General features: G+C 39.2%; 2 protein-coding genes across 2 annotated transcripts; both read right to left on the bottom strand.

Moving 5' to 3' along the window:
* Positions 1–303: 303 nt before the first annotated feature.
* LOC113157808 (gamma-aminobutyric acid receptor-associated protein) lies at positions 304–3,310 on the bottom strand. Its single transcript, XM_026353429.1, has 4 exons — positions 3,078–3,310; positions 1,644–1,722; positions 1,441–1,559; positions 304–1,294 (listed from the first exon to the last, which is right to left on the bottom strand). The coding sequence occupies exons 1-4, from the start codon at positions 3,165–3,167 to the stop codon at positions 1,214–1,216; spliced, it is 369 nt and encodes a 122-aa protein (XP_026209214.1). The 5' UTR covers positions 3,168–3,310; the 3' UTR covers positions 304–1,213.
* Positions 3,311–6,520: 3,210 nt separating this feature from the next.
* On the bottom strand, positions 6,521–16,941 carry LOC113157687 (CTD nuclear envelope phosphatase 1A). The gene is made up of 8 exons (XM_026353288.1): positions 16,241–16,941; positions 13,231–13,297; positions 10,706–10,824; positions 10,518–10,589; positions 10,208–10,324; positions 9,962–10,073; positions 8,772–8,856; positions 6,521–7,791 (listed from the first exon to the last, which is right to left on the bottom strand). The coding sequence occupies exons 1-8, from the start codon at positions 16,343–16,345 to the stop codon at positions 7,731–7,733; spliced, it is 738 nt and encodes a 245-aa protein (XP_026209073.1). The 5' UTR covers positions 16,346–16,941; the 3' UTR covers positions 6,521–7,730.
* Positions 16,942–17,301: the final 360 nt, after the last annotated feature.

The raw sequence follows: 17,301 nt of genomic DNA, 5'->3' as shown, positions 1-17,301 counted from the left end.
TTGATTAAAATGTTATATATTTACATATTCTTTTTTTAGGATCCTTTAGACACTCGCTTGTTGGATTTGATTAATTTTATAATTTTACTGGGAAAAATTTTAATATTTAGCCGCACAAACACCTGTTTTTAATAAAGTGGACTTTAATCCTGCAAAGACTGGAGATTAATTGGTTGACCTAGATTCATAGCAACTTTAGAATAAGTAAAGCAAAAAAGACTAAGTACATGTATTATCATGATCATTATGCATGGTGACGCTGTAATGAATATAACATAAGGCATTCAATAAAGACAAGAAACGTAGCTTTTCATCACATTTTTATCATGTATGGTCATGGAGAGAAAGAGCCATTAATGCAGCTGTATACAGAGTTCAATTTCTTTTTTTAAAAAAAAGGAGACAAACTTAAAAAAAAAAAACGAAAATTGCACTCAGCTTTACAATACCTTTAGAAATTAAGCCATCTAAAATGAACAATAACAACAACAATAATTATATTAGCAATCAACAGAATAGTCTTACCACTGGAAGCAGAGGATGATTGTTTAGTCTGAATTCTATTTAACTCCTTGATAAGGTCAGATGTGGGGCTGGATAACTACATTCTTATCACAGCTGGTGAATTTAACAAAAACCATTAACATAGCCACTTCAGGTTTTTCTAGGAGAACTGCTGCAAAACAGTTATCCTTTACTCTGCCACTGACCAAATTCTCTGCCTTCAGCTGGTGGAAGCTATTAATTTTCTACCTCTAGACTCAAAACACACTTTATTGCCCTGCACGCCAACAGAGGGAAACAACCAATAACTATACTAATTGTCAACATGAGTTCATTTAAACTGACATGGTATGTCTTTCTTCCCTTAACCCTGGAGTAACTATAATTATTCTCATTATCCTAATTCTAACATTATTCTTTATTTTTGATGTAGTATAATCAATTATGACATTAGAAAAATAACTGGCTGAGAGACCACTTAAAACAAATCAGTAGTGAAAAGAAAAGTGGAGGAAAATACAATTCAGACTGTAGAATAATAAAGACATAAATGGAGGGGAGAAGGGTAATTTATGGGTGATGAAAGTGCATTTGACTTATTTACTCTGGGAACTCTAGGCTGCTGAGCTGGATTTAATATTTAAATGAATGAATGAATGGTGGAGGTCTCATAAAGGTGGGTACTGGTAGGAGGGGGATGTTAGTGGGATCAGATTTCCCTTTGGCTGTTCCCATACACACTCTCATCACTGTAGGCAATGTAGAGGAAAAAGTCCTCTTCATGGTGCTCCTGAGAAAGATCACACATAAAAGGATGTCAGTATGAAATTAAATATGTGAGTTCATATAAAAAGGAATTAAAAGTAGGACATGATGATGAAAAAAATAAAAGTCTCAAAAGAATCTAGTGAAGTAGAAAATGTGTAAACCACTCGCCTGGTACAACAGTCCCATAGTGGCTGAGGTGGGTGGAATGACGTTGTTTACAAAGAAGAAGAGAGCATCCTCAGCTCGCAAGTGGATTCTTTTCCGGATGAGGAAGTAAAACTGGCCCACTGATAGAAGAAAGTAAAGATTTAAGACTTTTAAATACTAATGGCTTTTAAATATTGTTCAGATACACATAATACAATGTTTACCTGTCAGGTCAGAGGGGACAAGGTATTTCTTCTTGTCCAGATCTCCTATTCTGGCTTTTGGGGCTTTCTCCACAATAACCTGTTTAAAATGAAGAAAAAAAAAAAAAAAACACTGAACAAAGGTGCTGAATGAGAAGTACATAGATAGCATGTTTCATCTTTCTCAGAAAAGGGATCTGAGAAGGCAATAACTTATATCAACCAACTGAGCACTGGAATATGTTTAACCTAGATGTGTCTGAAAACTATAATCTGAAAATATGCATTGTATAAAAAAAGTCTATTTCTTTATTCAATTTGTAGATGTATGACTTAGTTGAGGAGACCACACAAAAAATGAAACTACTACTCTTTAGTCTAAAAATAGGACTTTTAAAATACTACTTACTCATACACCAAACAGTGACACATCAATCTAGACCTTAACAATTAGTGAATTAACTGAGAAATAATCAATAATTTGAATAATAAATTACTTAAGCTTAAATTTAAACCAGTATTGATTCCAACTTCCCAGGTGATTTTTTTTTCCTTTTTTGAGGCTTTCTATAAGTAAAGATTAATATGTGTGGGTTGTGAACATGGTGGGATCTGGAAATTTGATTTGTTGCGGGCTGTTTATACTATTCCCTGGCATCATCTGAACAAAATGAGTGTTTCATTAATTGCAACACAATTTATCAATAATAAAACTTAGTTAACAGTCATGTTGAATTTAGAACAAGCTGAAAAAAGCTAAGATATCCTAATAAAAGATAGTGAAACTAAAGAGACCAGGGAAGACCGTCATACAGTAAAGAAAGCACAAAGTACATTAATCTGTTTGTCTTTTTACATTTTACTTTAATAATAAAATGCCAAAAGCTTTGGACTGTGCAGTTTATCCGCAAGATCCAGATCGTAAACAAGCGTCCTGTTTGTTGACACCGACTATTTTGGGTGTTAGCGATTCAACACAGCCTAAAACTACACCCAGTCACTGACCGTTCAGACCTCAATCATCCTGTAACTGTTTCCTTGCACCAAGTACAACATGTGTGATGTTATATTAGTCTACCTAACGCTATATTTTTATATGGTCTAGTTATATTAGCTTAAAATAAAAATCACACGGAAGGATTAGACGACCTGCCAGCAGCTGGCCTGTTCTTTATGGTTAACCTTTACTAGTTTTAGCGTGTTAGCTAACTGGTGTGCGGTTCATTGACATTACTGTCAACTATTAAAGAAAATAAGGACAGTTACACGTACCTACAACCGAACCACAAAATTATAGTTAAATGTTGAGTTTGTATAGTGAGTGTCACAAACAATTAAAGATCCATGACTCGCGTTACAATAGCTTTAGCTTAGCGTTAGCAATCTTGCTAGTCGTCCCATCGCTATGAACAGAGATCGAGCGACCATGCTAGCTGGCTAACGTTGGCTACTTACAGGTACCCTGTCCGGATACTTCTTCCTTATTTTCTCGCCTTCGGACCGCCTTTTCTCAAAAGGGTGCTCTTCTTTGTACTGGAACTTCATCGTTAAGAGAGATGACAGACAACAAGTCGGTCACTCCGGGATTGTACGATATCGTTAGCGGGGTTTCTCAAGGAAATGTTCGGATCGCTGACACACACCACAAAAACAAACGATGCTAACTAGCATTAGCTTCCACAGCTGTTTTCCTAGTGCGACTGTGGCGGAGGGATACAATAACAACATGACGTAGGGGTGAGGCTAGTTCGCAGGGTGTTACTTCACACTGTTAAGGCCGCTATTGACATTGATTGCATATTGGAAATGGCTGTTTATTCAAGTAAAATCACTTATATTAAAAATGATTGAATTCTGAAGTGGTTCGAATACGTACAATGCGATTCTTCTCCGGAACTATTTTATTTTGATCAAACCGCTACGCATAAAGACGTAAGGGTGTGAAGAGGTCTCTGTCCTTGTCATATGACCGAGGCCCAGCAGGAGGAAACCAGAGAGAAACTCAAAACATCACATTTGTAACTCTGTTTTTGACAAATAAGAGTCCAAAAACATTCAACATTCATTATCCTGAGTTCTGTGTTTCAGTGGCACAGTATATGAATGTAGAAGCTTTAAAATCAGCTGATGGATGAACTAAATCACTCTGGAGATTTCTGAAGTTTCACTACTGTTGATTTCAGTCTTTTCACAGTTTACGTAGTCTATTATTTAGCTAAACCACCTTTTCTTATCAAAAAACACCCACTAAAATTAAGATGAACATCAGAATGGGCCAACTTAAAAAAAAAAAAATATTGTTTTAATGTTTTTTACAACGGTGAAGTCTGATTCTAACTACTATAGTAGTTTATAAATTCACCAGGAGCCACTATTTGCTGACTAGTTTCCTAATTTCAAATCTAAAAGTGGAGACTAGAAAAAAAATGCATTTGAAAATATCTGACAAATACTTACAGACCTGTTCAGACAGACTGCAATTTAGGTGCTCATTTCCTGATTCACTTGTGGCCACATTGCCAGCATATCTATTACGCATGTGACCTGACTCATTGCTCATGTGGCATTTCCACCTAATCTGCGCTCTGTGCTTTAGTGTCTTATGTTTGTTTTGTGTATTGCGACAATCAGATTGAATGAATGTAAAAGGTTGTTCTTGTGTTTTCCCTTCTTTCAACCAGCTCTGAAAGTGAGAGAACCTTGTCATTTGAACCCAGAACGTCAGCTACAGTGAATTAATTTAATCTTATTACTTCTACATCAGAGACTTTAGATCATAGATTATACTCTTCTGTACACAGGAAGTAATGTGGACTATTTCTCCATCTAGTTCAAAGCAAGTGTTTTAGATTAATGTAGTAGTTATAAAACATGATGATTACTGTGAGTGCACACGAGGTACAACAAAGTTCCTCCCTCCAAAAAAAGCTTCACATAGTCAGTAACAAATCCAAAGTAAGGTCTGCCTCATCCACCACAAACCACTAATGTGATCCTTAAAAACACAGTCCCACTAGTCCTCCTGCAGCAACAGTCTTGCTTCATCGAAGTCAGAAAAGCTCCTGGTCCAAGTTATAGTAACCTGTAGGTAACTCCATGCTGGAGAGATCTTAATTCATATCTACCTGATAGCAGATAGCTTTGTGCAGTAGCATTTGTTTAAATAGCAATCTGAATTAATTTTTTCACCCATTCTAGAAAAAAAAAAAACAACTTAAAATGGCAAAGGGCAAACAGAAAAGAAAATGTTGGGGGATTCCCACCAGACTTTTTTCACCAGAGGAGAGAAAACTTATCTGCGGAATTTCCCTTTTCCAAGGAGTTGTTAACGAACACAACAAAAGGAGTAGAAATTCAACAAGAGTAATGTTCCTTTAAACGACAGATGTGCTTCAGTTTATTTTAAAACCATCATCAGGAGGAGGTAGAGGACCAGCTAATTTATCCTACTGTACTCTCGGCCTACCCACTACCCTGCACTAGAATGACAATTAAAGCTACAACAGGCATTTTTTTTTTGTCCAATATCTTTTAGTAGACATATTCAGACACGGTGTCCTAATATGTAGAGATTATGAAAAAGGCTTCTATGACTCAGACTCTTTGAACAGCAGGTTTGTTTTTTGTATCTTCATGATGAGTAGTGCCTGAAGTGCTGGTAGAGAGCAGCAGAGCGGGCTGGGAGGATGGCACTGATTTTGAGCCAAAGTGCTTGCTTTATTCACCCAGAGTTGCATATTGTACTTTTAAAGCACATGTCTAAAATATAAATATTGAAGAAAAAAATATTTACATATATGCACTTCCAGCTGTGGCTAACCAGAAGATGCTCACTCACTGATACCTTGTGTTCAGAAACAGTTTTGTTCTGACTGATGACTCTTACATTTCCAAGTCCAGAATAAAATGTAACTGTAAGGAAAAACACCAACGTGTTGTTCTGCTTAAAAAAAAAAAAAAAAAAAAAAGAATGAAAAAGAAGTAGAAATATATATAAAAAAATATGAGGATTGATGATTTAAAACTCCACAGCAGCTGGACAACCTCCACCTGTTGAAGATCATGTGATGCGACTGAAATCTCTAAAACTACAGCAAATTGTTGTTGTGGTGTAATTATTTGTCAACTAGTTATTTAAAAAAGTATTATAAAATGTAGTATTCTTAAAAAGCAACATGTTTACAGGTGGCACACAACATACACATATCAACAATACTAATTTCTCCTTGAGGAGTATAGGAGCCATTTCAGTGCTTCAAGAATTAACTGATGCGTAGCTCACATCCTGGGGTTTGGTGGCGTCATTTGTGGAGAACAGGTTCTGTACATGGGTACGAACCTTCTTGGAATGACTGCAGGTATTTATTCACTCATCAATAGAAAAGAGATGGAACGTGTTATTATTTACGTCAGTCAGCAGTGAGACGCCTGGGCGTAATCATTCCATATAACAAGTTCACAATTTGCACGTCCATCACTTAGAATCAGGTGGATTCAAGTGTAGCCTGCACTGCTGTAGGGAGCAAGATAGTATTTGCACCAATCATCCACAACAGTAGCACCACTGGTGGTTTTAAAGTTGATTGATTGGTGTACACACAAATATTACAAGCTACTAATACGTGCGGACACATGTCAGACACACTAACACCTCCTGTCTCATTCTGAAGGATGAAGATGGTCTCCCAAAGAGCTAACCTCAGTAAGAGTAAAGACAAAATAGTCTCCGTCATTCACTAATGCTGAATGGATGGTGCAGTTTCAAGTTACACCACGTGATGGCAGCAGATTATCATCAATTTAAAGTTTGGCATCACTACTGTTAGCTGCAAAATATAAAGCCTCAAATATGACAGAAAAAAAATGCATTAAAAGAATTCAAGCTGGATAGTAACTGGTCGATACTGACAAGTGTTTTATTAGTAACACAGACCTGGAGACAGAGCCAATAAGAAGCCGCTGTGAGCCTTGACAGGACTGACATCGCTCAGAAGGCATTTTAAGACGGAGAGTCTAATAGTTGAACCCATACATTAAGGGGAATTGGGTAAAAACTGAAAGGGGAAGGCTGCAAATTGGAATCAAATACAAAACCAGCTGCAACAAAAACAGAAGATGAAAAAAATTAAGTGCAATTCCTATTAGATGAAATCAGGATGGCATCAAATGGTGAAGGGGGAGAGCAAAATGTCATCCTATGCAGAATTCATATTATCATATATTATGGTAACAGAGAAACAATCAGATATGGAGAGCCACGGCGGCCCACTTATCGTTACACACCATTCTTTTTTTCTCACGTTTTCTCAGTCAAGTCTTTATCACTGATTCCCTTGAGGAGCTTTAGGGAAAGAGTGACCGGAAGGGCTGGAAAAAGAAAAAAGCCTTCTCAGACTGCTTGGCTATTTGTCCTTAAAAATGCCTGTGGACACTACGTTGCAAGCACGAGTCCAACAATTATGTAATGTAAGTTGATCCATTTTTTTCAGGGGCAGAAAAAACATGTACCTCAGTACTCACCAAATCACTGCTGGGGTATGAGGTTGATCTAAAAAAGGGGCAGTTTTCTAGTTCCCCCTACTTAGTTGCTCCAAGAGGTCAAGAAAGTGAACCCATGAGGTGTCTGGTGAAGATGGAGAAGAAGAAATACTAATGTTGAATTGTCTCTGTTGCTTTGCTGATTCCTCTCTTTCCCCCTCCAAATCTTCAAAAAAAGTTTAAAAAGGACTAACAAATTCAGCAAGCATGCTCCGACTCGCCTCCATGCGCACATAGTCAGTATCAGGAGCGATAAGGCAGAAGGGCTCCATTTGTTTTGGAAAAAATACAAATAAAGAATCAAAAAGAAAAGAAAAACTAAAACAAAGAAAAGAAAAAACAAAAAACAAGCTGGCTCCCCCGCTCTCCCCAGTAGTTTCTGGACTCGGGTGATCCCATACTGTTCATCCCATTGCAGGCGGTCACCTCAGCCCTCGTCTCCTCAGGACACGTCTGAGAGGCTCAGAGAGGGCTGGTGGGTCGTCTGTGTGGTGGGACCGGAGGGCAGGGTGAAAGCCGGCATAGAGGAAGAGGCTGGTCAACAAGCCTCGTTCCCCTTGATTCAGCCAATCACCAGAGCCGGTGCTGGTGGAGGTTTCGACTGAGGACAGAGCGGACATCAGCAGTGAACCTTAGAGAGAGAGACAGACACAGCTCTATCATCTCACTAAATAAGAGCAGTTCACCATCTTTCGAAACAAGTTGTTCTCTTCGTTTCCGCTTCGCTATGAGTACTAATCAATCTCACAATGAGTACTGATCTGCAGTCAGATGGGTTTAGCTCAGGAGTGAGACATTTTAACACGTTATTTCTGAAGCAAACTGCTGAGGTGTCAAACTAAATTGACATGATTTGGACTCAAGCAAACCTGGAGTTTATCCTGTGCAAAATGTTTATGTGAATGTGGATTCTTCCCAACAATGTGTTCAATGATGCAATGCAAGAGAAAATTGCATCGCAAGAGGCTTGAGAAACAACTGCTGCATGTTTTGATGCCTGACAAGTCACCTTAGCCTACTCCTGAGCAGCACATCACAGTGGTTCTTTGAGAGTCTCTTTTCAGTTTCCATTTCAACACTTGATAAAAATCCAAAACAGTGTCATTTCAGGCAAATTACATATGATTTAACTTGATACAGATATTCAATCTGTCCATTTGCACACAGGTTGCAGCATGTTAGATGTAGATTAAATTTTCACTGTATAGTGTACAGATGAATGCTGGAGGTAACCCGACACTGCACCATAGGTAGTAGAGAGGGTATGTTTAGTTATTAATCGGGTTGTACAAGACAACTATAATGAGGACGTGAATAGAAAATATTGCAAGGAACAACTTTCGTCTGCAGCTTTGTCGAAATTAGTTTTATTTAAAACAATGTCAGTGGAGATGTTATCTGCAGGCTGCAGTCAGTGAACTGTAAGAAAGTCTGAATCTGATACAACTAAAATCTCAAATGGCAGTTACCACCATTACTGTACACCTCTATAAATCACCACAGACCATTTGCATTGAGGCAGTGTTCATTTTAAATTGATGACAAAGTAAGCCATGAGTCAGTGTTTGCATTGTCTATCTGCTTTCATGTCAACTTTATTGTGCCTTTTACCTTAGTGCATCCAGCATAGGCAGCAAGTTAAGGAGTGCTGTGTCACTAGGGTCGCTGAACCAGGACTTGATGGGTATTGCATTGTCTGGGGGGCAGAAAAGAACCAGTCAGTTGTGACAGAAAAATAGACATGCTGGTGATTTTACGCTGCTCTGTTAAAGAGGCTTCTGAGTGTTAGAGGAGCTGCAGAGTTAATGCACTGACAATACAAGCCTCGTGGAGATAAAGTGTTCAATTACATGTCCTGTTTCTGGTTGACTTTATTTGTGTTGTTCCTGGAAAAGGTTGGTGCATAAAAGACGGATCTGTACTTAATTCTGTTTGTTAAAGATTAATGCGCATAGATGTGTCTTAGCATTTATTACTATATCCTACGCATGACATTAACCTTTTCATTTCACCAACCTGGTCACTCAATAAAAATTACAACAAATGAACAAGTAATCCCCACATGCAGAGGCTGTTTGCTTCAAAGACAATTTAAAGTTCGCCACCAATGATGAAAAGACATTTCAAATTACTCTGCTGTGAATAATAAATCTGGTCCGTTATGGCTTTTGTCAGTATGAAACTAGAATTAATGAGAATGCTCCAAAACAAGATGTTTTCTACTTTACCACTGGAAGTTATAAACATGCATTTCACTTCAACTGGGATTAACCTCTACAAACCATCATCATAAGTGTACACGTTGATATAGTATGGTACCAGTGTTAAACTTTGCATATACTGAACGTCATTCTGACCAGAAAGTAAAAAATAAGCAAAACATATTTTGATTTGATGGGCAATTTGAGACTTTAACAAGTTTATATTTCTGAAAATTCACAGGCTGAGTCAGTCACACATTTCCAAACTTTGTCAGTTTCCTTCAGAAGTTTAACCCTTTAAGTTCCTTAAATGGTTAAATGCGTTTTCTGAGCAGACATTTTGACTTGTCATTGCAGAAAAAGGTGAAACTAATGACATTAACCAAAGACTTTGCTGCAGCAATTAGTGCAATTGGCAACCAAGTAGCTGATTAGTCACAACTGTGTTTTTGAGACTTTCAAAATGTCTGTGCTGCAGAGAGCACTTTCAATTTCCCCCACAGACAAAGTGTGACCTCCCTGCAGAGGTAATGTGCACCTTTAAGTGTTGTATCGGAGAATGAGTGAGTCAGACTGATGTACTGAAGCTTTAAGTCTTACCTGGATGGCTACGATAAGCACCAGGTGAGTTGTCCAGGATGACAATACTGGACAGGTCATCGTGTACTACAGACAGGTCTTTAATATAACTACCTAGATCCAATGTACAATGCTGTCAAAACACATAAAAACACAAGTTGATGACATCAATAAAAGAGAACGTGCTTTAAAAGGCCCAACAGGAGCAATGAGACTGATCACTAGGATCTTTAAAACATGATGTATAAACACAGTTCAAAGCAGTACTTGTCTGTAGTATCTGCGTTTCAGGATGTTTCTGTTGTTGTCCAGCTTGTCTGCCACTGCTGAGCCGTAGATCTCCATACTGGCTGTGAAAACCACCAGCTCATACCACTGGCTCACCTGTGAGCACAACAGTATAACGAGGCACTTAAAACTTAGTGCTCCATAGGTCATTATTCAAAACAAATAGTTTTATGACATGTAGTAGCGACAAACCAAACTGCAGTACAATGTGGAGTGATGAAAAAGACAACAGGCAGGACATGAGCACGTTCACAGTGTGCTTCACAGTTTCACACTTACTGACACTCACCACTTCTAAAAAGAAGTCAACATGTGGCCTTTTATGTACAAAGAATCTGACTGGATGCTTATCAATGACGACCTGCAGGAGAAAGAGAAAATTCTGTGTTTAATAAAAGCAAACAAACAAAACAAACACACACAGATTTGGGTTGGAATAAAATTCTGTTTAAAATAAATAAATATCTCCGTTTGTACTTTGAGGATGAAGTCTGGCGGCGTGCCAGGTCTCACTGTGGGTCTGAGAACCCCATCGTGGTGAGAGTGTATCAGCGTCTCGTCCAGGTCCAAAACCAGAATCTTCCTCTTTACTGCATCTGGAGGTTATCAGACAGAAACAGATATATACATATGCATCATCACACTCTTCCTGATCCTCTCAAGGTCCATCAGATTTGATGGGAGTGTCTGAACTGTCATCTTCAGGGGTTTAAATCTGGGTTTGATTGGACCACTCAAAGACAGACAAGAGACTTGATCTGAAGCCACTCCAGTGTTGACTTAGCCGTTTGCTTAAGGTCATTAAAATGCTGAAAAGTGAACAGTCTCGTGCTTCCTGGTTTCAGGTTTTCTTCAAGAACTTCTTTGTATTGGCTGCATTTATACTTCCCTCAATTCAGATCCACCTCCCTGCCCAAGGATCGTCTTGTACAGTTACTGAGTTTGTGCAGACTGTGTCTGCTCTGAGAAGAGTCACAGTTATTGAGGCCACTGTGCTCCAGGGATCACACAAAGCTTTAGAAACAGTTTTATTCCCTTTCTTTGAGCCAGTCCTCACCACAACATTGTATTGTGGAGGTTTACAGATGAAATATATGACTTGTTTTTTGTTCTGTGCTGTGGTCACACCTGACTACAAGGTACAGCCAAGAGTCTAAAAAGTTTTAAGTAAATGAAAAAATGTTTTCAGTTTGTCTTGGGTTATTGAGTGTATATTTCTAGGAAAAATATAACATTTTAATACATTTAACATACTTTTTAAATACATTTTACATTTAATATAAAAGCACAATAGGGTGTAAAAAAAACGGTCAGTCTTCCTTCCTGTGACTTTTAAAGCAGAGCTTGCTTATTTTAAGTGTACGAGTAACAAAAGAAGACGCAGCTTCTTGATTTAGACAACACAGAAAGAGGAAATGCTCTTCCCAAGAGTTATTTCTTAGAGATCGATATGTATTTTACAAATAATGTTTTCACACCTCAAGTCTTTAGGTCTGGAAACTCTTATATAATAAAAAAAAAAGTTGTTTAGGTTCTACGTTTAGTTTGACTTCAAATTGATTTAAATTAATGGATGATAAAGGACTCATCGCTACATGTAATGATGATCTTTCCTGAAATCCTGCTGCACTGCATTTCTCAGGACCTTTGTGCACTTCAAAGGACAGCATCAGGTTTTTAAAGTCTCTGTTAAAACAATAGTCAGACGCCAAGATAAACACCAAAATAGGTTTCCCTTGCTATAACCGTGCCTCCTGTTTACACTAGCTATTAAAAGATGTCATCCTAATGTGTTTTCAATGTAAGTGACCACTGCTTACATCTACTTTAATTCTGCCTTCAGCAGAAATAGTAGCTACATGCAGCTGAATGAATAAGAAGGGATCACTCAAGTCCAGGAGACTGGACCTGAGTCTCCAGTTGAGGTCACTGGAGTGAGCGTAGAGAGGCGGATAAAGTAGAACTGAAATACAATCCTTCCTTCCAAGTCAAGAGTGTGCTTCTGAATGAGCTCCCTACAGACACAATTGAAGCTCATTGAATGTGCAGACAGCGGGTCATGCAGCATATAAGTGCTGTCTCTAACATTTATATTTCCTTTTCACTTCCACACCACAAACACATCTTGTTATTGTTAGCAACAGCTCTGGAAATAACATTTTCCTCCAGTCTAAACTCAACATTTTAAGTGGATTCTAATCGTGTTTACCCAAAACACTGGATTACTGTCTTCTAGCAAAGGCTCAGTGTGCAGTCATGTATCATTTACATTAAACAGTGTTGGTATTTTCCATGAGTGTAATCAACAGTGAACATGAATGTCACTGTGTTTATCTAATTTCACACTGCACATTTATAAACTGACGAGTGCTGATGTTGACTGAAGGGAAAAAGAAAAAGATATACCAACAAAATCCTGCTGTTAATCTTACTTGTTTGCTTTTCAGTTTCAAATATAATAATAAAGTCAGCCAAACAGCCTATGTGCAAAACCACTCTTTGTTGGGATGCTATTAAAAATAAAGTAATGAGCACAGACAATAACTGACCAATGTAGCAAAACAGGTTTAACGAAACTATTGAGAAAGAAAATAACTGTGGGTTTAGCCATCTGATCCACATAAATAAATACACAACTATAGAGTAACCACAAGAGGTGATGCACAAACGGCAGCGGGCAGCTCTTGAGTTCCTTCGTATGGCAAAAGTGCCTAAAAGGATTCTTCACAAGTGGTGATGTCTCTGTGTGTTGGTATGAGGTTTTTTTCTTGTTCTTCTTTGACAAACTCGTTAAACCTCGACTTAATTTCCACATTAGTAATATGTTGTAGTAATAGAGTCTCCCCACTTTGCCCACTACGTAATATCACAATAAAAGTGTCCAGCTGAAAGACTGCATGATGACAGAACAGCATCCACCACACTTTTCCCGTCTTTGCTTTTAGTTACACAAGAGACACAACAAAATGCCCGAGCAGTCATGAAGGTAAATGTGTACTCACTGAGTCTGTTTCTGGAGATAGGTGATAGAGGCAAAGTGTCGTATCGCACCGTCTGATATTGGATTATCTGCAAATGAACAAGGAAAATGAGATCAGGACAATATTAGTATAGTGAGCCACTGTGAACTCATTAAACTGTGAAAGGTTTTTTGTTAGTTTGTTTTACATACAGATGAAAAATGTGAACTGGATTTTTAAAAAAAAAAAGAAGTACCAGTGCTTTAATTTTTAGTCTGTCTTTATTTCCAAGATAACAACACAGCTAGTATAACGCACAACCGATACTTAGCTGTGATGACTGGATGTGAGGATAATACATCTCTACTGGTCTTAAAAACCTTTAATTCCTGCAATATTAAAAGTTTAAAAATTTGAGCACTACACAACAAATTATTGGTACGAGAGCTTTTTAGTTTTACATCAGGGTGGAGGACATCATACTCAGATTTTGAAATGAGCCTTCATGTGTTCACCCTGTGGTTTCTCATCTCTGACTTCCTTGCTCTGGTCAGAACAACTACAGAGAAGATCTTTTTTTCCCCAGTGTCGCTCCAGCCCAGGAGCTCTGCACTTTTCTTCGCAGTACTATTTTTATCCCCCCAGCTGTCAGAGGGTGTCAGCGGAGCAAGGGGGCATGCACAGGAAGGCTGACTTGCAGGGTGACTTTGACTGGGCACGGGCTGCTTGGTACACAAGCCTAGGACAGGGCCTCCCTCTGTGCCCCCTCCCACTGCTGCCTGGCAGAGAAGCTTGGGGGAAGCCTACTGGTGGCAGCAGCTGCTGGGCACCACCGGGGGACCTTACTCTCAACTCAGCTCTCTGCACCTCCAAGAGTGTCCATCTGGACCCTGCAAATTCAGACTGAGTCCTTCACCACCAGATTAGAACTAAATGTTAACACATCAACTGTTTTTGCTATATTAACATGACAAACAGTCAAAAAACAAACTCACCTCTTCATTTTAGAATGATATGTAATAGAGAAAAGCAGCTAGCTGTAACTGGGATGGTGACAATTGTAATTAATATAAACTCTCTACTTGCAAAATTAGTATGTAAGCTGGCGAGGGCTTCTAAACCTACAACTTGCGCGATTCAAGTCTTCACCAGCTTTAAAGCTGCTGTCGTTAAACCTTTGTCGAAGAAAGCACACCTTCATCCAAAGTCACTAAGTAATTAGTGTTTGCTCTTCGTTTCTCTGATCTCCACTCTCCACTCCGCAACCTGTCAAGGCAGATGGCCATCCACCCTGAACCTGGTTCTTCTGGAGGTTTTGTGCATTTAGGAGCATTTTGCCTCTCCAGTGTCACCTGTTTGATCAAAGGGGGTTTTGTAGATTTCGCTCTGTAAGCTTGTGCAATGCTTTTATAGGATATTCTGTTGTGACTTGGTGTTATATGAATAAAGTGTATTGATTGAAACTGAAATGAGCTGACATCTATAACTTTATCAATGAGTACATTAAATATTTTCTTATTATAAGTTTGCTATCATATAAAACTAATAACTCAGGTGGGAAACAACACATTATGGTGCATCTAAGCTTAAAAATGACTCTAGTAATTAATTGATTATGAAAATATACTAGTGTCTTGTGTTGATTAGCTTCTTCTTTCAGCATTGCCATTGCCACACTTGGCTACACACTGTAACAGTATCATAGAGGAGATAACAGGTAAAACAATTATGTAACATTGTTGTCGGTAAGATTAACAAACAACCATCTCGTCATCTGTTTACACAGCAGCATGTGTAGGATTATGACCTGGTCCTAATATTTATAATCCAATAGAGCGTTTATTGATCCAGATTTTTGGATCAGGTCACTATATGCACTGAAACTGAAACACCTAGATGATTACATGATTCACAGACTTCAGAACGAGTTACTGAGGAATTACTCAAGTGTGAGAGTCTATAATGGCCATTTACATTGGTGTAACCGTCATATTTTCATTACAAAGGTGCTGAATGGGGTCCATCTCAAAACATACCACACACCTGTCATAGCTTACTCGATCGCTATCATTAGCATCACCTAAATTTCAATGCTCGACACATGGGCACTCTCTGGATCCTGAAATTGTTCCAGTGCATCACAGATTGTAAACAAAAGAGTTAAACTGTGAATGAGAATGAGAGAGTGAGAGAGAGAGAACAGTACTCTCTCTGTGCTGACATAATCCCTCTCACTTCAGCCATAACATGGACTGGACTACTCACTCTCAGGGCCTGTTGACAACCCAAGTGTTAGTGCCACACAATAAACTGCAAGCAGCTCCACCAGCAAGATGATTACAACACACAGGGCACTCCTCCAAGCTTTGTTAGCTTGATATGGAGCTAGAGTCGAAGTCCACTCATGTTACATCACATATGCATGTCTATTAACAACTCAGCAACACCTGTGTGTCTAAGATACAAGCAGGTGGCCTATGTCAACTTAAATACCATGTCTAATGAGGAGGCACTTGTAAGCAAGTGAAGGTGACCTGCAGGGTTTTGTTGGTTGCTCCTTGAATTAAGCGTTTGTAAGTGGCAGGTCACTGCTCATTCACACACAAACAGACACCTCAATCCATAAAATAAACATAATGGATAACACAAGTAGTGATTAGTTGCAGCTGTGTTACATTTTACCACCATGTGTGACACTTTATGTACCAAATGTTTCCACGCTATTAATTTTTAAGTGACGTATTAGATGCCTCTAATCCTGTGTGTGCTGATGATATAGCAATGAGTTTGACACTGGTGTAAGGCTAAAGCACATGAGACAATGGGGTTTGTTCACATGTTTGCATACGCTAAAGATTACTGGGCCAATTCATCATAATGAGAAACAGGAGCAATTACATGTAGTCAAACTCTCTGTGAGCATCCCTGCAGGCGGATGTTATCTGAAACACAATGTTTAGGCACATGGGAACCTCAGCACAGTAGAGACTTCAGTCATTTGTCACAGAAACAACGGGTTCAACTGTGAAATCTGTTTCAAACCCTCTCTCACCGTCCGTAGGTGCTTCCTGAGGATGTACATGATGAAGCCCCATATTCTGGACGTCACGCCGAGAAAAGTGCGGATGCCAAGTAAACACTGCCGGGTCTTCAGCATGTTGACGAGCACGCAAAGACCCCCACAGCAACTTCACTTCAATTGTCAGTTTCTAGCACGTCTTTGCCCAAAGTTACTGGGTTAACTGCTGGATGAACTTGCTTGCCAGTGAGTCGAAATCCGTCTTTAGCCACAGTCGCCAAACTAGCATTTCAAATTCTCCAGAGGCCAAGCAAACGTGTGAGTACCTCGCTCTGCACACTTGCGGCCCAACTAGCATTAAACGGAGTCAAATGGCATTGCAAGTGCGAAAGACAAACGTGGTGAGGAGAAAGGCTGCTCCTGGATGGACCTTAACACGCAGCTCGTTGACAAGCTAGCTCCGCAGCTAGCTGTGCACCAGCTAACGTTAGCTGGTAGCTACCGCTAGCTCGACAGGGTGACCACCTTGAACCCCGGACAAAAATACCACAAAAAGGCCGCGGGGATGTTCGTTGTCAAGCACCGGTTCAACGAGACTTCACTTTGTGCGGCGTCCGAGGAGAGACGGTTGTACAAAAGTTCCCCAAAGTCTAACCGGTCCGGTTAAAATCAGTTTGTAGTCCAATGGAAATCCGGAATGAAACTGCGAGCCGCCATCGCCGCCTTTCCGTCACTTCCGCGAGGAACCCGGCAGGTACGCGCAGCACGTCCACGTGGAGAAAAAATAAACAGACGTGGACGCGCAGAGGAGCCGGTCTGAGTGTGCTCCGTGTTCTGCACTAACAACATCAGGTCCTGTAGATGTAGATTCTTATATTATTATAATCTAATTAATCTTGTATATAGATCTTGTATTATTACTGCAGTAGATAAAGTGGTTAAAATTAGCCCCACCTTTAACAACTGCTGTTTTTGTACCACACCTGGTCTTATATACACATTTGGACATTTAACTTGTCAACAGCATCAAATCTAATACTGTTCATAAAATGGTTATCCTAGTGGAGTACTTCAACCTTTGTAGTTAGTAGTTC

The sequence above is a fragment of the Anabas testudineus genome, chromosome 18 (assembly GCF_900324465.2).
Source record: "Anabas testudineus chromosome 18, fAnaTes1.2, whole genome shotgun sequence".
Classification (NCBI taxonomy): Eukaryota; Metazoa; Chordata; class Actinopteri; order Anabantiformes; family Anabantidae; genus Anabas; species Anabas testudineus.
Note: the sequence above shows the minus strand (reverse complement) of the source record. Positions and strands in the feature narration are given on the sequence as shown.

What these genes read in the sequence shown, in the direction of transcription:
- LOC113157808 (XM_026353429.1), bottom strand. Translation starts at nt 3,167, where the DNA reads ATGAAGTTCCAGTACAAAGAAGAGCACCCTTTTGAGAAAAGGCGGTCC. An exon ending in AGTATCCGGACAGGGTACCT is followed by an intron (nt 1,723 to 3,077) that starts GTAAGTAGCCAA and finishes CATTTTAAACAG; the next exon opens with GTTATTGTGGAGAAAGCCCC. An exon ending in TGTCCCCTCTGACCTGACAG is followed by an intron (nt 1,560 to 1,643) that starts GTAAACATTGTA and finishes TTCTTCTATCAG; the next exon opens with TGGGCCAGTTTTACTTCCTC.
- LOC113157687 (XM_026353288.1), bottom strand. Translation starts at nt 16,345, where the DNA reads ATGCTGAAGACCCGGCAGTGTTTACTTGGCATCCGCACTTTTCTCGGC. An exon ending in TCAGGAAGCACCTACGGACG is followed by an intron (nt 13,298 to 16,240) that starts GTGAGAGAGGGT and finishes GTTCATTTGCAG; the next exon opens with ATAATCCAATATCAGACGGT. An exon ending in AACGCAGATACTACAGACAA is followed by an intron (nt 10,074 to 10,207) that starts GTACTGCTTTGA and finishes GTGTTTTGACAG; the next exon opens with CATTGTACATTGGATCTAGG.